The sequence below is a fragment of the Mesoplodon bidens genome, assembly GCF_964165515.1.
Source record: "Mesoplodon bidens genome assembly, chromosome: 11".
NCBI lineage: Eukaryota > Metazoa > Chordata > Mammalia > Artiodactyla > Ziphiidae > Mesoplodon > Mesoplodon bidens.
In genome coordinates this window covers 78,794,783-78,810,265 of record NC_138167.1, presented here as the reverse complement: position 1 = coordinate 78,810,265, position 15,483 = coordinate 78,794,783, and the positions used below count along the sequence as shown (strand labels likewise).

The 15,483-nt window shown below is 43.0% G+C and overlaps 1 protein-coding gene across 3 annotated transcripts in view; it reads left to right on the top strand.

Annotated features, from left to right (window-relative positions):
- Positions 1-934: 934 nt before the first annotated feature.
- Positions 935-15,483, top strand: part of SLC17A8 (solute carrier family 17 member 8) — a gene marked incomplete at its 3' end in the record, with an annotated part of 51,591 nt that continues 37,042 nt past the window's right edge. For all 3 annotated transcript variants that reach the window (XM_081249304.1, XM_081249303.1, XM_081249302.1), the window contains exon 1: positions 935-1,274. In XM_081249304.1, coding sequence (XP_081105430.1) covers positions 1,174-1,274 — 101 coding nt within the window. In that variant the 5' untranslated portion in view covers positions 935-1,173. The remainder of the gene's footprint in view (positions 1,275-15,483) is intronic.

Below are 15,483 nucleotides of genomic sequence, written 5' to 3'. Positions count from 1 at the left end.
CTGCGCGTCTGGAGCCTGTGCTCCACAACGGGAGAGGCCACAACAGTGAGACGCCTGTGTACCGCAAAAAAAAAAAAAAAAAGAATCCTTTGACATTTCCCAGATGAAGAGTGAGGAGAGTTATCCAGACAGAGGCTACAGTCTGAGTAAACCTCAGAGGTGATAGGGAGCTTGCTGAATTCAGTGAAAAGCTGACATAAAGAGCAGAATGACAAGAAACAAGGCTGGAGTCCCACAGAGGGCCTTGTGTGCCATGATAAAGAATTTAGACTTATCCTGAGGATGAAGAGCACTAAGCAGGTTCTAGGACCTGCTCAGTCATCTTCAGTTCAGTGGTCCCAGTGGCACTTACACACCACACCTTGAGTGATCCTGCTCTGTTGATCAGGAGCAGATAAATGCCCTCCTAGAGGTCTGTGGCCTGGGTTCTGCATTTAGCCTCCTCAAGTGCAAGTGTTTCTCCAAGGACCACATCCATACTGGTGTCTCGCAGAAAAAGTGTTTCACGGCTCCCTCGAGAGGCATAAGAGGCCATAATGGGGTCGCTGAGAGCCTGTCTTAGGGGCCAGACCTCAGAAAAACAGAGGACTTGTGAATGTTTCACACACTTCGCCCTGGGTGCCTGCTCTGGCTGAGAGCGCATTAAAAGCCCCAGCGACCAAGGGGCAGGTATTGTCCTGGTTACTATGGCATCACCTTGGAAAGGATCACTCAGGGAAAGCCACAGCTGAGCCGAGTGAACCAGGAGGGGAATGTGGTCAGAAGCAGCAGGAGGGGCTGGAGATAGGCTGCAGATGCTGTCGCTGGTCTCGGGACACCTCGTGGGCTGGAGCCCACTTTAGCTTCTCCAGCTGCAGCCCAGGGCAGGAGCCGGGCTGCGCTCAGCCTGAGAGTGGCTGCCTGAGACAGCACCACAGGCTGCTGCTGAGCTGGGAGCTGAGAGGGGCCGAGTTCCCAGTCACACACCACCTGGCCTCTCCTTTTTTTGGCAGGGGGTGTTGTCTCATCTTGAAAGATCTGGGCTGGGTTTCATCTTCTTTTTGATTTTAAGTAGTCACCTGTATGAGAACTGACTTCCTCGAGGAAAGCAGAGTGGTCCCCACGCTGGAAATGAGAAAGGATGACAATTTCCGAGACTGACTGTTGACGGCTTGGAGATACCCCCTTTTCAAAATGCCTTTTAAAGCATTTGATACCTTCAAAGAAAAAATTCTGAAACCTGGAAAGGAAGGAGTGAAGAATGCTGTGGGGGATTCACTGGGGATTTTACAAAGGTAAAGTGTGAATGCAAACTTTAGGTTTCTTTCTGAGTAGCTTCACATTGCTGGTGTTTGAAAGAGTTTGCCTCATGTTTTTAAAGCCACATTTAAAAAAGGAGTGAGTGGGTCAGATTAAAGGGCTTCTGGAGCCCCTTCTCACTCCAACAGACTATGTGCCTAGAGGAAAGGATGCATCAAAACGATAAGGTTGAATTAGGAAAACATCAAGACAAACATTCTGCTTATACAGTAGGATTAGCACTTATTGGAGATGGTAATATTGCATTATTGTGTGTTTGGCACTGAATTAGAAAAGATTTAGGGAGATAATATTTCATGTTAATTCAGTACTAATAACAAAATCAGGAACCACTTTATATGGTTATGCTCTGAGCTGAAATAATTTTTAAGAAGTTTTCACTTCATTTTTCACTATAAATGAAAATTAGGTATTTGCAAATTGTGTAGCTTGTAATATAAACTATATAAAGTGGTTCTTGATTGGGTAGTTTTCAAAGAGAAAGATAATTACACAATGGTGTGAAGAAAGTAACTTAAAAAATTAGTATTTAAAGCAGAAAATCTTACATGATTAAGTGGGAAAGTATTAAGTACTATCATTGAATTGAATGTGTTTGTCCAAACCAAAAAATAAATCTTTTTTTAAAAAGTAAAATATATTACCATTGGAAGAGAGTTTGCCATAAATGAATGAAATGATGTGATATTTTAATTTGTGATTTTTAAAAGTAGACATAGTAAATGCCTTCCTAGGTCTTATAGATGAATTAATAAGCAGTCCTTATGTGCAAGGTAAAATGACTCCTTTAATCTCTCTGACATAAATAAGTGTGAAAATATCCTTGATAAGTTTTTTATGATTATTTCTAATCCTGGTGAGTGAAAATAGCCACCTAGCATCTCCTTTTAACTTTTCTATCTATGTTTTCTCTTAAATTTAAAAACTAGCATTTGAAGGACTATTTCTAGGCACACTGAGATTCATTCCACTTCTTGTATTTTATAACACAGGGGCTCCTGTCAGTGTTAAATTTTCCATTGTATCACTCTTGATGAGCTTAGCAGGAGAAGTGGGTTGGGCACCTTATTATTTTGGTAATTAAAAACAAAAAACTTTCCATCAGAACTATACTGAATTATCATGTATAGATGAGAACCTACCTCAGTGACAGCAGGATAAACCAGCCAAACATAGGAAATGATTACAATAACCTATTCTTTTAAGAGTGTTTTATTCTTCCATTGAGCACTCCCAGGTAACATCTTATGGTGGTGTTCATTTGATTAAAAATGCAAAAGGAAGGCACAGTGGCTTAATTGGCATATTCAAGTGATGACAAAGGAATCCGACAAAGTCAGGAATAAAAACCACGACTTTGGGTTAGTCACCGTTACAATCACCAAACTCTGTGCCTTAGTTTATAAAATACTCAACTAAAAGTACTTAGGAGTGTTCTTTTCCAACTTTGTTTTTTAAAATTTAATCACTTTTTTCAGTAAGGGACTTATCCTAAATGCTGGTTTTACTGTGTTTGATTGGATGATCCAAACTTGAAGATCCTTTTGTTTACCAGATTGGTTTACTTAGGGATATAACAAAATTAGTAATTTCCAAGTTGTGTGACCTCAACCCCAAATTAAGTTATGTGTCTAGGACTCTGAAGAGTTTCCTCAGAACTGCATCATGGAACAATAAAAAAGCAGCTAACCCAGTTCTGGAGATAGAGAATACACTAAATGAATGCTAGACACTATCATTGTTGTCATAATTGTAGAATGAATGTTTTTAGAATAAATAAAGCCAAACTCGCACCTCTTCTTTCACTGATCCCTAGAGAGACACGATTGGCAAAGGAAGGGGAAAAAAAGGCACTAATTGACCGTTGATCTAAGTTGATGGATCCTCAGCTCTAGTGGTCTTTGAGCAGCGCTCCAGAATTAGGGCTCCTCCAGCAAAAACAGCTCTGCCACGCACTTGGTGTTAACCTCAAGTCTATAAGATAATTATATATAAAGTGCCTTGCCCAGAGCCTGGCATGTAATGGACATTCCCTCCCCTCATTGATTTTTACATAAAACCAGTTGACAGAATCCAATGTGAAAAAAAAAAAAAGGCCTTAAAGAACTGTTTTCTGTTTTGTAAGGGGCAGGAATATTGGGAAGTTAGAAATCCCGACTTTCTAACTTAGCAATCAGTATAAATCATAAATTTCTAATAATGTTTGAGGCTGAGATCATCATCTAGATGGTTTTTTAATCACGGAGTGTTCCTTTTGGTCAGGGGAGTGGCAAATGCACAGGAAAGCATCTGAAGTTTGCACATGGGGCTGATTAGAGCCAGGCATTATTAATCTTTCTGGAGAACAGTCATTGATAAGAAGCAGCTGAACAATTCATCAGCTAAAGGTATAATAATATTTTTCAAATGTAGGAAGAAAAATGATGCATTCACTTATCGTCCAGTATTGGAACAGATAGACAGCATTACATTTGGAAATTAATGTCCAAAAACTGATACGCAGATTTTTTTCAACTTAGATGATGATATGAGTACCCTCTAATTGCTTGTGTGTAATAAATGATAATAATAAACACTTAGTATGTTCCAGGTATCGTAAAATTATTTAATTCTATTAACAATCCTGTGAGGTAGGGCCGATTATAATCACGGTTTTACAGATGAGAAAACTGAGGCACAGAGAGGTTAAGTAAATTGCCCACAGCTTATAAGTGGCAGAGCTGGGTTTCAGACCAGACATTTCTGTCCACCATTCTTAATCATTACACTACGCTGCACTCTAATCAACTGTCCGCTCTTCCCACTTGCTGTCTTGAAATTTAACCACTCACTTAGGCTTAGGGACTTACTTGGGCTGCAAAGTAGCCAGCAACCTCTGGATCTTCAGGCAAGCATGGGCTTTTATCCTAATTAGTTATAGTATGGAAGGCTTTCCAAGGGAGACTGAGCAAAAGTCTGGTCTCCTTTTAAGTGTTCATATCTCCCCTTTAAAGTGATGGTACCAATCCCTGTATTGTGTACATCTTCAGCATTCAGTGACTGTGTATTGAATGTATGTACCAGCCGTGCACTGTCTGCTCCATAGACAAAGGCTAGTCTGTGAGACCAGGCTCTGAGATCAGGTGATCCTGGATTCCAATTGCCGTGACATCATTTACTTTCTGCCTGCACAACCTCAGGCAACTTGCTCCCATGGTTGCTGTCAGGGTGATTCTATGAAAACAGATAGCATCTCTCCCCTGCTCACCACTAATGCCTCCCCCCCACACCCAGTTTCCCACCTCACTCAGAGTGAAAGCCAGTGTCCTTTCAATGGCCTTCAAGGTCCTACATGATCTGTAGGACTCTGAGAAATCTGACTTCATCTCTGACCTTCACTGCCTGCCTCACCCCACTCCTGCCACACTCTGCACTCTTACTGGAGCTCCCTGGACCCATTCCTGTGCCAGCTTTTGTTTTTTCCTTTGAATTAATTTTTACGGGAGTATAGTTGCTTTACAGTGTTGTGTTAGTTTATACTATACGGTGAAGTGAATCAGCTATACGTATATATATATCCCCTCTTTTTTGGATTTCCTTCCCATTTAGGTCACCATATAGCATAGAGTAGAATTCCCTGTGCTTTACAGTAGGTTCTCATTAGTTATCTATTTTATACATAGCATCAATAATGTGTATATGTCAATCCCAATTTATGCCACCCCCCCTTCCCCCTTGGTATCCATATGTTTGTTCTCTATGTCTGTGTCTCTATTTCTGCTTTGCAAAGAAGATCATCCATACCATTTTTCTAGATTCTACATATGTGTGTTAATATACGATATTTGTTTTTCTCCTTATGACTTACTTCACTCGGTATGACAGTCTCTAGGTCCATCCACGTCTCTACAAATGACCCACTTTCGTTCCTTTTCATGGCTGAGTAATATTCCATTGTATATATGTATCACATCTTCTTTATCCATTCCTCTGTTGATGGACATTTAGTTTGCTTCCATGACCTGGCTATTGTAAATAGTGCTGCAGTGAACATTGGGGTGCATGTGTCTGGATGTGATTTATTGAGGGAGAGCTCTTCCTGGAAAAATTGGGAGAGAGGGAGTAAAGCAGAAAACGAAGGAGAAAAGGAGAAAACGAAGCAAAGATGTGATCTCAGGTAACACAGAGGGGCCAGGTCACAGTGGAAAGCTCTGAGGCATAACTGGCACTGGGTTGTCCCTTTGAGCAAAGGGCCCAATCTTTTATGTCTCTGCATCAGTCAATCATTGACTGTGGGTACCCCGGCAGGGATGGAGGTTTATAATGGAGGCCATGTAGTGGTGGGCAGTTCTCCTAAGAAGCGAGCAGTTGCAAGCGATTAGCAGCTGTAGAAGTGTGCTGGCTTGAGAAAAGGGACCTGGGCTGTGCACTCATTGCACCATACAGATCCACTTGCTTCTCACATTCAGTTCACTCCATCCAGGTACAGCTTCTCCAAGACCCTGTGGTCAGAATTCCTGAGGAACCTTCAGGAGAAGAGTTGGTGGGATACACTAGCTCTCTTTGCTCTGGCTGGTCCCCCTTCCCACTCGTTCTCAAGTCCCCTCACTTCTGTTAACTTGCCTTGTGGGTTGACCCAGTCCTCAATCCCTGAGGGGTCTAATGCCCTGGTTAACATACCCTTACCAGTTATGGTTGCTGTATTTGAGTTACACTGGACAAGGCAGTATCAGGAGATGTCTTAGTGGATGCCCTGAATGCCAAACATATGTCTTCTTGCTCCTGTGATGAAGCAACGGTCCTAACTCATCCTGAGGATCAGGATCAATTTCCCTTGCTACGGTGGTAACCCCTGGCCTTCCCTTTTGCTCTTGGTGTGAGGACCCCAACGTGACTGTGCAGCAGTCATAGCCATATACTTAATGGGATTTTCATTGTATTCTCAAGTGGAAGAATTCTTCTTTGGGATTAGGACTTCTGGATCCACAGAGCCTAAAGTTGAAGAGATGAGGTAGCCCTCAAGTGGGTTACCGGGAATGATGGTGAGTGGGGCCACCCCTGCTTCTAACCCCTTGTTTCTCAGACCCATGTATTCTACCTGTTGGGAGCAGAGTACCATACAATAATTGTTGGTTTGTGGAATATGCTACATCCAGAAGGGTAGCACCCTATCCTCACAGAGATTTATCTCTAAGCTGATGCCTCAGCTGCTTCTTTAAGAGGCTTCCTCAGCTCTGGAAGGTGGCCAGCTCCTGGAAGGTGCCGGGTATGTGGTAGAGCCAGTGGATCCCATTGTCATGTACCTCTGCTATACCTCCTTTGCCATAAATTGGCTTCCTCGGGTTCTTATTCCCAGGGGGAATTCACTCATGGTCAAACTGAAAGGAGGAAGTCAAAGTCACTGATAGTCAAATCTACTTCAAAGATGTGCTCTGCTCAATTACTGAACCACAAGAAGCTCTCAACGTTATTTAAAAAATCATAGCGGCCCTAATCTCTGACCACAATGCACTGATTACTAGAAATTAATGCACAATTATATTTTTAAAGTCATCAACCTCCTCTTGGCATCTCTACTTTGTCTAAGCTTCTGAGAGCCACACTAAGAGCTCATTAGAATCATTTTCTTGGCCTTTGCCAGGATGTTAAATCCTGTGTCATGGAGGAATGTCCCCTGCATTAGTTTCCTAGGGCTGCTGTAACAAAACACCACAAACTTGGTGGCTTCAAGTTACTCTCTCACAGTTCTGGAAGCCCAGACTCAAGCTGTCAGCAGGGCCACACTCTCTCTGAAGGCTCTGAAGGAGGATTCATCTTTGCCTCTTCCTCGCTTCTGGTGGTTGCTGGTGAATCCTTGGCCTTCCTCATCTTGTAGACACATCACTCCAGTCTCTGCCTCTGTGGTCAAATGGGCTTCTCCCCCTGGGTTTCTCTGTCTATGTGTTCAAAGCTCCCTCTTTTTATAGGGACACCAGTCATTGGATTAGGGTCTACAGTAATCCAGTGTGACCTTGTCCTAACTTGATTACATCTTCAAAGAACCCATTTCCAAGTAAGTCGGGTTCACAGGTATCAGAAGTTAGAACTTGAACTTATCCTTTGAGGGCAACATAATTCAACGTAACCTTCATATTGACAAACTCTCCCTTATCCAATTTTATTACCCCTACATCTCCCTCAGAGCCAGCACGTTCAGAATCCATTCCCAGGCATACTTTCCTGCTTCCTGCTGGTAAATGTTAGTCAGATCCTGCTTGTTTGTTGGTGTATAACCCCTCCCTCCATTAGCAGGCACACCCAATATTTGTCTAATCTTTCCCAGCCTGGGACTCGGTGCTAATTATTGGTCTGGTGGTCAGAAAGGGAGGTGGGAGCAGATCTTGAAGAGTATCAGCATCATCTCATAAGTCATCTGCTCTGAGGCTAGTTTTCAAGTAAAAGGAGAAGGGACATCTGTCTTCCAAAAAGAAGTGTGGCTGCGTCTGCAAGTCCAGAGGGTTCAGAGGAATCTAGGGCTTTAGATGTTCAAGTGCATCTACCCTTTAACCCAGCACTCAGGTATCCTAGCATCCCAAGTTCTTAGGGTCCCATTTCTTATCAGGATCTCAACTTGGGTGTAAGAGACCTCCCCAGCCTCAGAATTCTACCTTCTCTGGAGTTCTGCTATTTTTTTTAAAACTAAGTTTTTGTTTTGGAATAATTTTAGATTCACAGGACAGTTGCAAATATAGTACAGAGATTTTCTATTTACTCCTTACTTGGTTTCCTCTAATATTAACATCTTACATTATTATGGAACAGTTGTCAAAACTAAGACACCAACATTGGTACGTTACTAATTCAACTCCAACACTTCATTAAAATTTCATTAGTTTTTCCATTAATGTCTTTTTTCCTGTTCCAGGATCCAATCCAGGATACCACATTACTCTTGGTCATCATGTCTCCTCTGATCTGTGACTCTTTTTTAGCCTTTTCTTGTTTTTCGTGACTTGAACGGTTTTGAGGAATACTGGTTGGATATTTTGTTGAATGTTCCTCAGTTTGAGTTGTCTGATCTTTCTCTCATGATTAGACTGGGATTGTGAGTTTTTAGGAAGAACACTACAAAGGTGAAATGCTTTCTCATCACATCATATGGGGGAGGGGTACGTTGTATCAACATAACTTATCACTAGTGATGCTAACCTTGATTGCTTGGTTAAGGAAGTGTTTGCCAGGTTTCTTCTCTTTCCATACTCTATTCTTTGGAAGCAAGTCACTAAGTCCAGCCCACACCCAGAGGGGGTTCTGCCATTTTTACAATGAAGTCTTGTGCCTGATCTTCAGTTATGTCTGCCCTCCAACTGCAGGAGATGAGGGTCTCTTTAAAGGCTGACAAGAGAGTGACAGATGCTCACTTTTTCTTTTAAATTGGTAACTGATTGCCCCAATCCTGTTATTTTCTTTCTTCAGAGCATCAGTGGCATTTAACAATAGCCACTCAACTCTGTGGAGAAATTGCTATTTCTCCTATACCTCCCAGGTACCAGAGATATTGCATGAACCACTGCATCCCCTTCCACCTGTATCCCAGCCCAGTTCACCACAGCTGAAAGTCTTAGCATTTGCACTGGTACCACATACTGGGAACTATCAACACTCACCTACCACCAGTGTTGGGGTCCTCACTCCCAACCAGTTAGTAAGCTATCAGACTCTAAGATCTCATTCTTAGGGTTTGCTTCCTAGAACGACATTCTCTTCAGGACTCCCCACCTCAGGGGTCTTTCCAAGCAGCAGGGCACAGGACCCTTCAGCTTTTAGACCCTTAACCTCTCTGTTCTAACCATCTCTTATCTTCTCCTAGTCTGGCAGTAGATTTCCTTATCTAGGGCTTATTTTCCCTTTCCCCAATTTCCCACAAATATCTTTACAATAACCAAGTCCTCTTCAAGGTTAGTGCTAGGACCATAGACTCAATACCTATAGAGTGAAGCAGGCCACATTGTATTTTATGACAAAGACACATTTTAGATGTCAACACAAAGAAATAGTCTCTACTTCCGCAAAGAACTATGCGGTATCATTCAAAGTTCTTAGTTGCAGTCAAGAGAATCCACGCTAGCTTAGGTGGAATGAAATTTAGTAAAGCATATTAGTAAGCTTTCAGATTCCTTGCGAGGACCAGATCTGGACACTCTACCTTCAGTAAAAAGGCAACAGAGAACATATTATATCATATCACTAGAATGTTCTAGATAAAACAAAGCCACTACCAATGCTTGTCTCTAGGTACTAATTATGTTCCAGGATTCTGTCACAGAGTGACAGAGGAACCAGCTGCCTCCACCATTGCATGTGTCATCATTTGCATTGCCATTTCCCCTGCATACTGCGTCCTCCTCTTGTTACTTCCTTTGGCACCTAAATCTCACACACACACTTCTGATTTGGCAGAGTCCATGTCGTAGCTAACATCATAGCTACAAGAGAGCATAGGAAAAGTAGTTTTCTTTGCTGGTAAGGCAGAGCTCAAAATATCAAGTGGCAGTTAGACATTGAGCAACCATAAGTGATGGTTGTCTACTTCTTATGATTGTTGATAGTCTAGTTTTTATTTTGCTTCTTCTGATAGAGATATGAGTACAAAACATGTTTTCCTTTCCTCTTAACTTTAAGGAAAGCAACAGTGCTAGTGTAATGTTAAATGGCAACTGAGCTCAGTGTTGGGGTGACAATAGATAGTGGTGGGGACTGTAGTTAAAAGGAGAGTCAATTATAGCCATGAGAGAATGTGGACCTAATAATTCCAGACTTTCAGTTTTCAAAATAAGCCAGAAATCCAAGTGTTTTTGTTTGTTTGTTTGTTCATTTTTGGAGCAACCTCCTGACTTTTAAACTCTGGCAATTAATCCAAATTCTGGGGGAAAAAAACCCCAAAACTCTATACATGCATCATACCATACAAAAAAACATGTCTATGGGCCAGATGTGGCCATTGGGCTGTTGCTTTATCACTGTAGCTTAGGGTTTTGCAATAAGCAAGCATAGAGTCTAAGTCTTTTTTCCCTGCTGTCCATTTTCCCACCGGACCTCCAACCAGCCAAGAAGACTTGTCTTCCCTGTGTTGGACTCCAGGACTGGGGCACCCAATATGTCTGCCTGTGTGATCTCCCTTTTCCTCTGAGTCCCCTCCCTGGGTCACAGGTCTTGACTTGATCACTTCTCTTCCCTTCCTACTCGATCCTATGTGGATCTTTCTTTCAACCTTGGTTGTATAGGAGTCTTTCTGCCAGTTTCCAGTGAGAATTGTTCCACATGTAGATGTATTTATGATGTGTTCATGGGATAAGGTGGGGGCGGGTGGCGAGTTCCACATCCTCCTGCTCCGCCATCTTTATCCCCTTCTTATCGTTCCCTGATTGGGTAAGGAGCACTGACTCTCTGCTTTTATGAGGGGACAGGAAAGCGTGAAATTCCAGGAGGAAAACAAAAACAACAGAGGTTAACGTCTCAAAATCTGTGAAACTGGGCTTCCCTGGTGGCGCAGTGGTTGAGAGTCCGCCTGCCGATGCAGGGGACGCGGGTTCGTGCCCTGGTCCGGGAAGATCCCACATGCCGCGGAGCGCCTGGGCCCGTGAGCCATGGCCGCTGAGCCTGCGCGTCCGGAGCCTGTGCTCCGCAACGGGAGAGGCCACAACAGTGAGAGGCCTGCATACCAAAAAAAAAAAAAAAAAAAAAAAAATCTGTGAAACTATGCTGGGTACTAGGGATACTTGGTTCCTGACTTTATGAGTTTATAGTCTACTGGAAGAGGCAAATGATATCTTAAAAAAATACACCAAAACAGGTACTGTGAGAGTATTGGCTGGGTGGGAGTTAACCAGGTACATTTTCTTGAGATCCTTTGGAATCTGGAGCACTGAAAGCCACACTGATGAGATCCTATTTCAAATCCTAACCTAGCTCTGGGAGTCAGACTTTCAGTCCCTCCTCCTTCCTTTGGAAGTTTCCATTTATTGATTATTTATCAAGTGCTTTATAAACTTTATCTTATTTAATGCTCACAATAGTTCTATCATCCATTTATGGAACTGAGGCTCAGTTAGGCCAAGTAACTTGCTCAAGGTTACACAGCTAATAAATACCAGACTCAGCATTGGACCAGGACTGCCTGACTACAGAGCATGTTCTGTCTCTTTTTTTTAATTGATTTTTTTAATTAAATGAAAGATTCTTTAAATTCTACTGTGCTTTATAATTTTCAAAAGTTTCACACACATGGTTTCATATAATCCCATAATATCCCTTCTTTCCCTCTACCCCTATATTTCCCCTCCCCCTTTCCCTCTCCCCACTGGAACTACTAGTTTGTTCTCTATATCCGTGAGTCTGCTTCTTTTTTGTTTTATTCACTAGTTTGTTGTATTTTTTAGATTCCACATGTAAGTGATATCATACAGTATTTCTCTTAATCCCTCTTCAGTATTGCTTCTCTAAAACCTTTAAAAAACATCTATTTAGGTGACGTACTTAATATTTTTAAGGTGTTTTCTGATTAGTTCCTATGTAGGAGCAGGCTTGATATCAAATCTGGATTATGTTTTCACCTCACCCACTGCAACTGGGTGACTCCTGGGCAAGGTTTTTTGTTTGTTTGTTTTTTGAGTTTTGGTCTTCTGAGCTGTAAGAAGGGGATAAATCCTACTTCTCAAGATTGTTTTGAAGATCTCTCCCTCTCTCTCTCTTATGGGGTGCCTGCAGTGTAGAAGGTAGTCAACATCCTTCAACTTCCTTCCTTCTTCCAGTAGAGCGGCTTGATGATTATGTGAAAAACAACCTAATGTAAATGTGAGCCTTTGGAAGGCAAATTAGAATACTGTATTAGTCTGCTCTGGTTGCCAAAACAAAGTACCACAGACTGGGTAGAAACTTATTTTCTCAGTTTTGGAAGCTGGAGCTCCAAAATCAAGGTGTTGGCAGGCTTGGTTTCCTCTGAGGCCTCTCCTCTTGGCTTGTAGAGATGCCTTCTTTCTGTGTCCTCACAGGACCTTTACTCTGGTGATGTGCTCTCCTGGTGTCTCTTTGTGTGTCCAGGTTTCCTCCTCCTGTAATGACACAAGTCATATTGGATTAGGGCCCACCCATATGGGCCCTTATTTAATGTTAATTACTTCTTTAAAAGCCCTTTCTCCAAATACAGTCACATTCTGAGGTGCTGGGGGTTAGGATTTAAGTAAATAAAGGGACTTCCCTCGTGGTCCAGTGGTTGAGACTTCACCTTCCAAGGCAGGGGTCCGGGTTTGATCCCTTATCAGGGAACTAAGATCCCACATGCCTTGTGGCCAAAAAACCAAAACATAAAACAGAATCAATATTGTATCAAATTCAATAAAGACTTTAAAAATGGTTCACATCAAAAAAAAATCTTAAAAAAAGAGTAAGTAAATAAACTTTTTAAAGTCATAAAATGATCTTTAGTTCTACTCAATTTGTGCTCCATATATAGAACTCATTACCTGCAAAACAAAACCAAATCTCCATGATTACTGGAACATTTGAATTGGAAGTATAGTTCTGCAGGTACTTAAAGGCCAGTTAGCATATTTTTTTTTTTTTTTTTTTTGCGGTACGCGGGCCTCTCACTGCTGTGGCCTCTCCCGTTGCGGAGCACAGGCTCCGGACACACAGGCTCCGCGGCCATGGCTCGCGGGCCCAGCCGCTCCGCGGCATGTGGGATCTTCCGGGATCGGGGCACGAACCCGTGTCCCCTGCATCGGCAGGCGGACTCTCAACCACTGCGCCACCAGGGAAGCCCAAAACACTTTTTTTTTTTTTTTTTTTTTTTTGCGGTACGCGGGCCTCTCACTGCTGCGGCCTCTCCCATCGCGGAGCACAGGCTCCGGACACGCAGGCCCAGCGGCCATGGCTCACGGGCATAGCCGCTCCACGGCATGTGGGATCCTCCTGGACCGGGGCACGAACCCGTGTCCCCTGCATCAGCAGGCGGACTCTCAACCACTGCGCCACCAGGGAAGCCCCCAGTTAGCATATTTTAAGCAGTTGTAATCCTGGGGCTTGATTGTTTACTGGACAGTTGTTTTTGTGAACCGTGGGTCTGTACTTGTCTAGTATATAAAGAGCTAACAGCCCAGCCCACAGACTGCAGCTATCTGTATTTGGAGAAACAGCAACAATGAATGTCACCCTAGAAAGAATGAAGATTCTCTGATCTAAAAGACCAGCTGCAGGCAAACATCAATAGAAAACCAAATATGATAAACAGCACGTATGCATGATTGAAGTCCTCTACTTCGTAAGAAGGGAGTTCCTTTTTCTCATTTATTCTTTTAACCCCAAACCCCTTTAAAAAAAAATAGTTTGTCACTGGGCAGGGGTGAATAGATGCTTCCCTCTGTCTGTAAAAGCTGTAAGTCAGGAGTGATGCCCAAAATTGATCCCTCAGTTCCATTCAGTTGACTAGGGATTCGTGAGTCCAGGCACCATGATAAGCCCTAGGAATAAAGATGAGGAAGAAATGGCTCCTGCCCTCAACATGCTCACAATCTATTGGAGAGAACTTCATTCATTCATGTTCTCAAATCAACACATATTTACTCCACACCTACTGTGCTGAGGACAACAAATAACTAATTCCATGTGATAAGTGTACTAATAGAGGAAAGTATAAAACACTTAGGCAGGATCAGGGATGGTACAGTCCCTAACACTGAAGCAATACCTACTCGTTTACTGGTGGTAATATTTTCCTCTTGGTAGTTTAGGCTCATTTAATCTTTTTTTTTTTTTTTTTTTTTTTTGCTGTACGCGGGCCTCTCACTGCTGTGGCCTCTCCCGTTGCGGAGCACAGGCTCCGGACACACAGGCTCCGCGGCCATGGCTCGCGGGCCCAGCCGCTCCGCGGCACGTGGGATCTTCCGGGATCGGGGCGCGAACCCGTGTCCCCTGCATCGGCAGGCGGACTCTCAACCACTGCGCCACCAGGGAAGCCCAGGCTCATTTAATCTTAACAACAGCTCTGTGAGATAAATATTATATTCATTTTACAGATGAGGAAATGTGAGATTCAGCAAGGCCAAGCTACTTGCCCAAAGTCACACAGCTAGTATATATGTGGCAGAGCTGGCAATCAAACCTGGGTTAGCTGACTGCCACAAAGCCTGGTTTGTTCTATTAAGCAGGGTGAGGTAGTTCGGAATCTTCCTCTCTGAGCAACTTGGCTGTACAAGGAATGTCTCACCATTTTTCTGTTTTTAAAACAAATCAAATCTAACTCTGGTGGAAGTGAAGTTTCAGTTGAAATAGGGGTGCCCCTCCTGCCACACCCAGGATGTGCAAAGGAGTCACAAACAACTCTTGAACTTCCTCTAGTTGTTGACCCATGCTCATTCCTGGTCCCATGGTCACATGAAGCCTGGTGACTCAGCTGCCACTTCAGGCAAGAGAAACTGAAACTGAAGGAAATCTACTCCCATGCTGTGTGTCCTCCCTCTGGAAGCTCTTAGGACATCCCAGGTGGCACCATGCACTCAGAGGGTGCTTGTGTTGGTTCAGGTCCTCTAAGAAGCAGATGCTAAAACTGGAATAGGTGCACAAGAGATTTATTGAGGGAAAAGGGAAAGGAGCTATGGGAGCCTGGGAGAGTATTCTGACCACCACGCTATCTGCATAAGAGAGAGGGAAAGAAGAAAGTTTAGATAGGAAGAGTCTCAGACTCCACCACGGTACTAGGAAGTTTTGGCAAGGCCACTGAGGAGTCCTGCCTCTTGCAGGAAAGGGTCTGCCTTAAATCACTGCTGTGCTCCGTGCTTGCTGGAGAGCAGCCTGTGACAGTGTGGTCCTCGAGCCAAAGCCCTGGTGCACTCAGAGCACAGCAGCTGGGTCTGTCTTCAAGTAAGTTCCTCAAGACCCCACCGTGCCTGAGAATGTTAGTCTGTATTACTTTTCATCCAAAGCATCTGCATGCATATAGAGATGCTAAGCTTGTGAATGGTAACAATTTTATTAATAGCAATAATACTGCTACTCACCATGTATTAATAGAAAGCTCTTTTATGTACCAGGCACTGCACTAAATAATTTACATGCATCATATCATTTAATCATTAAAACAACCTCATGAGATAGCTATGATCGTTAGCCCATTTTAGAGATGGTGATTGTTATGAACTGAATTGTGTCCCCCCCCAAATTTGTATGTTG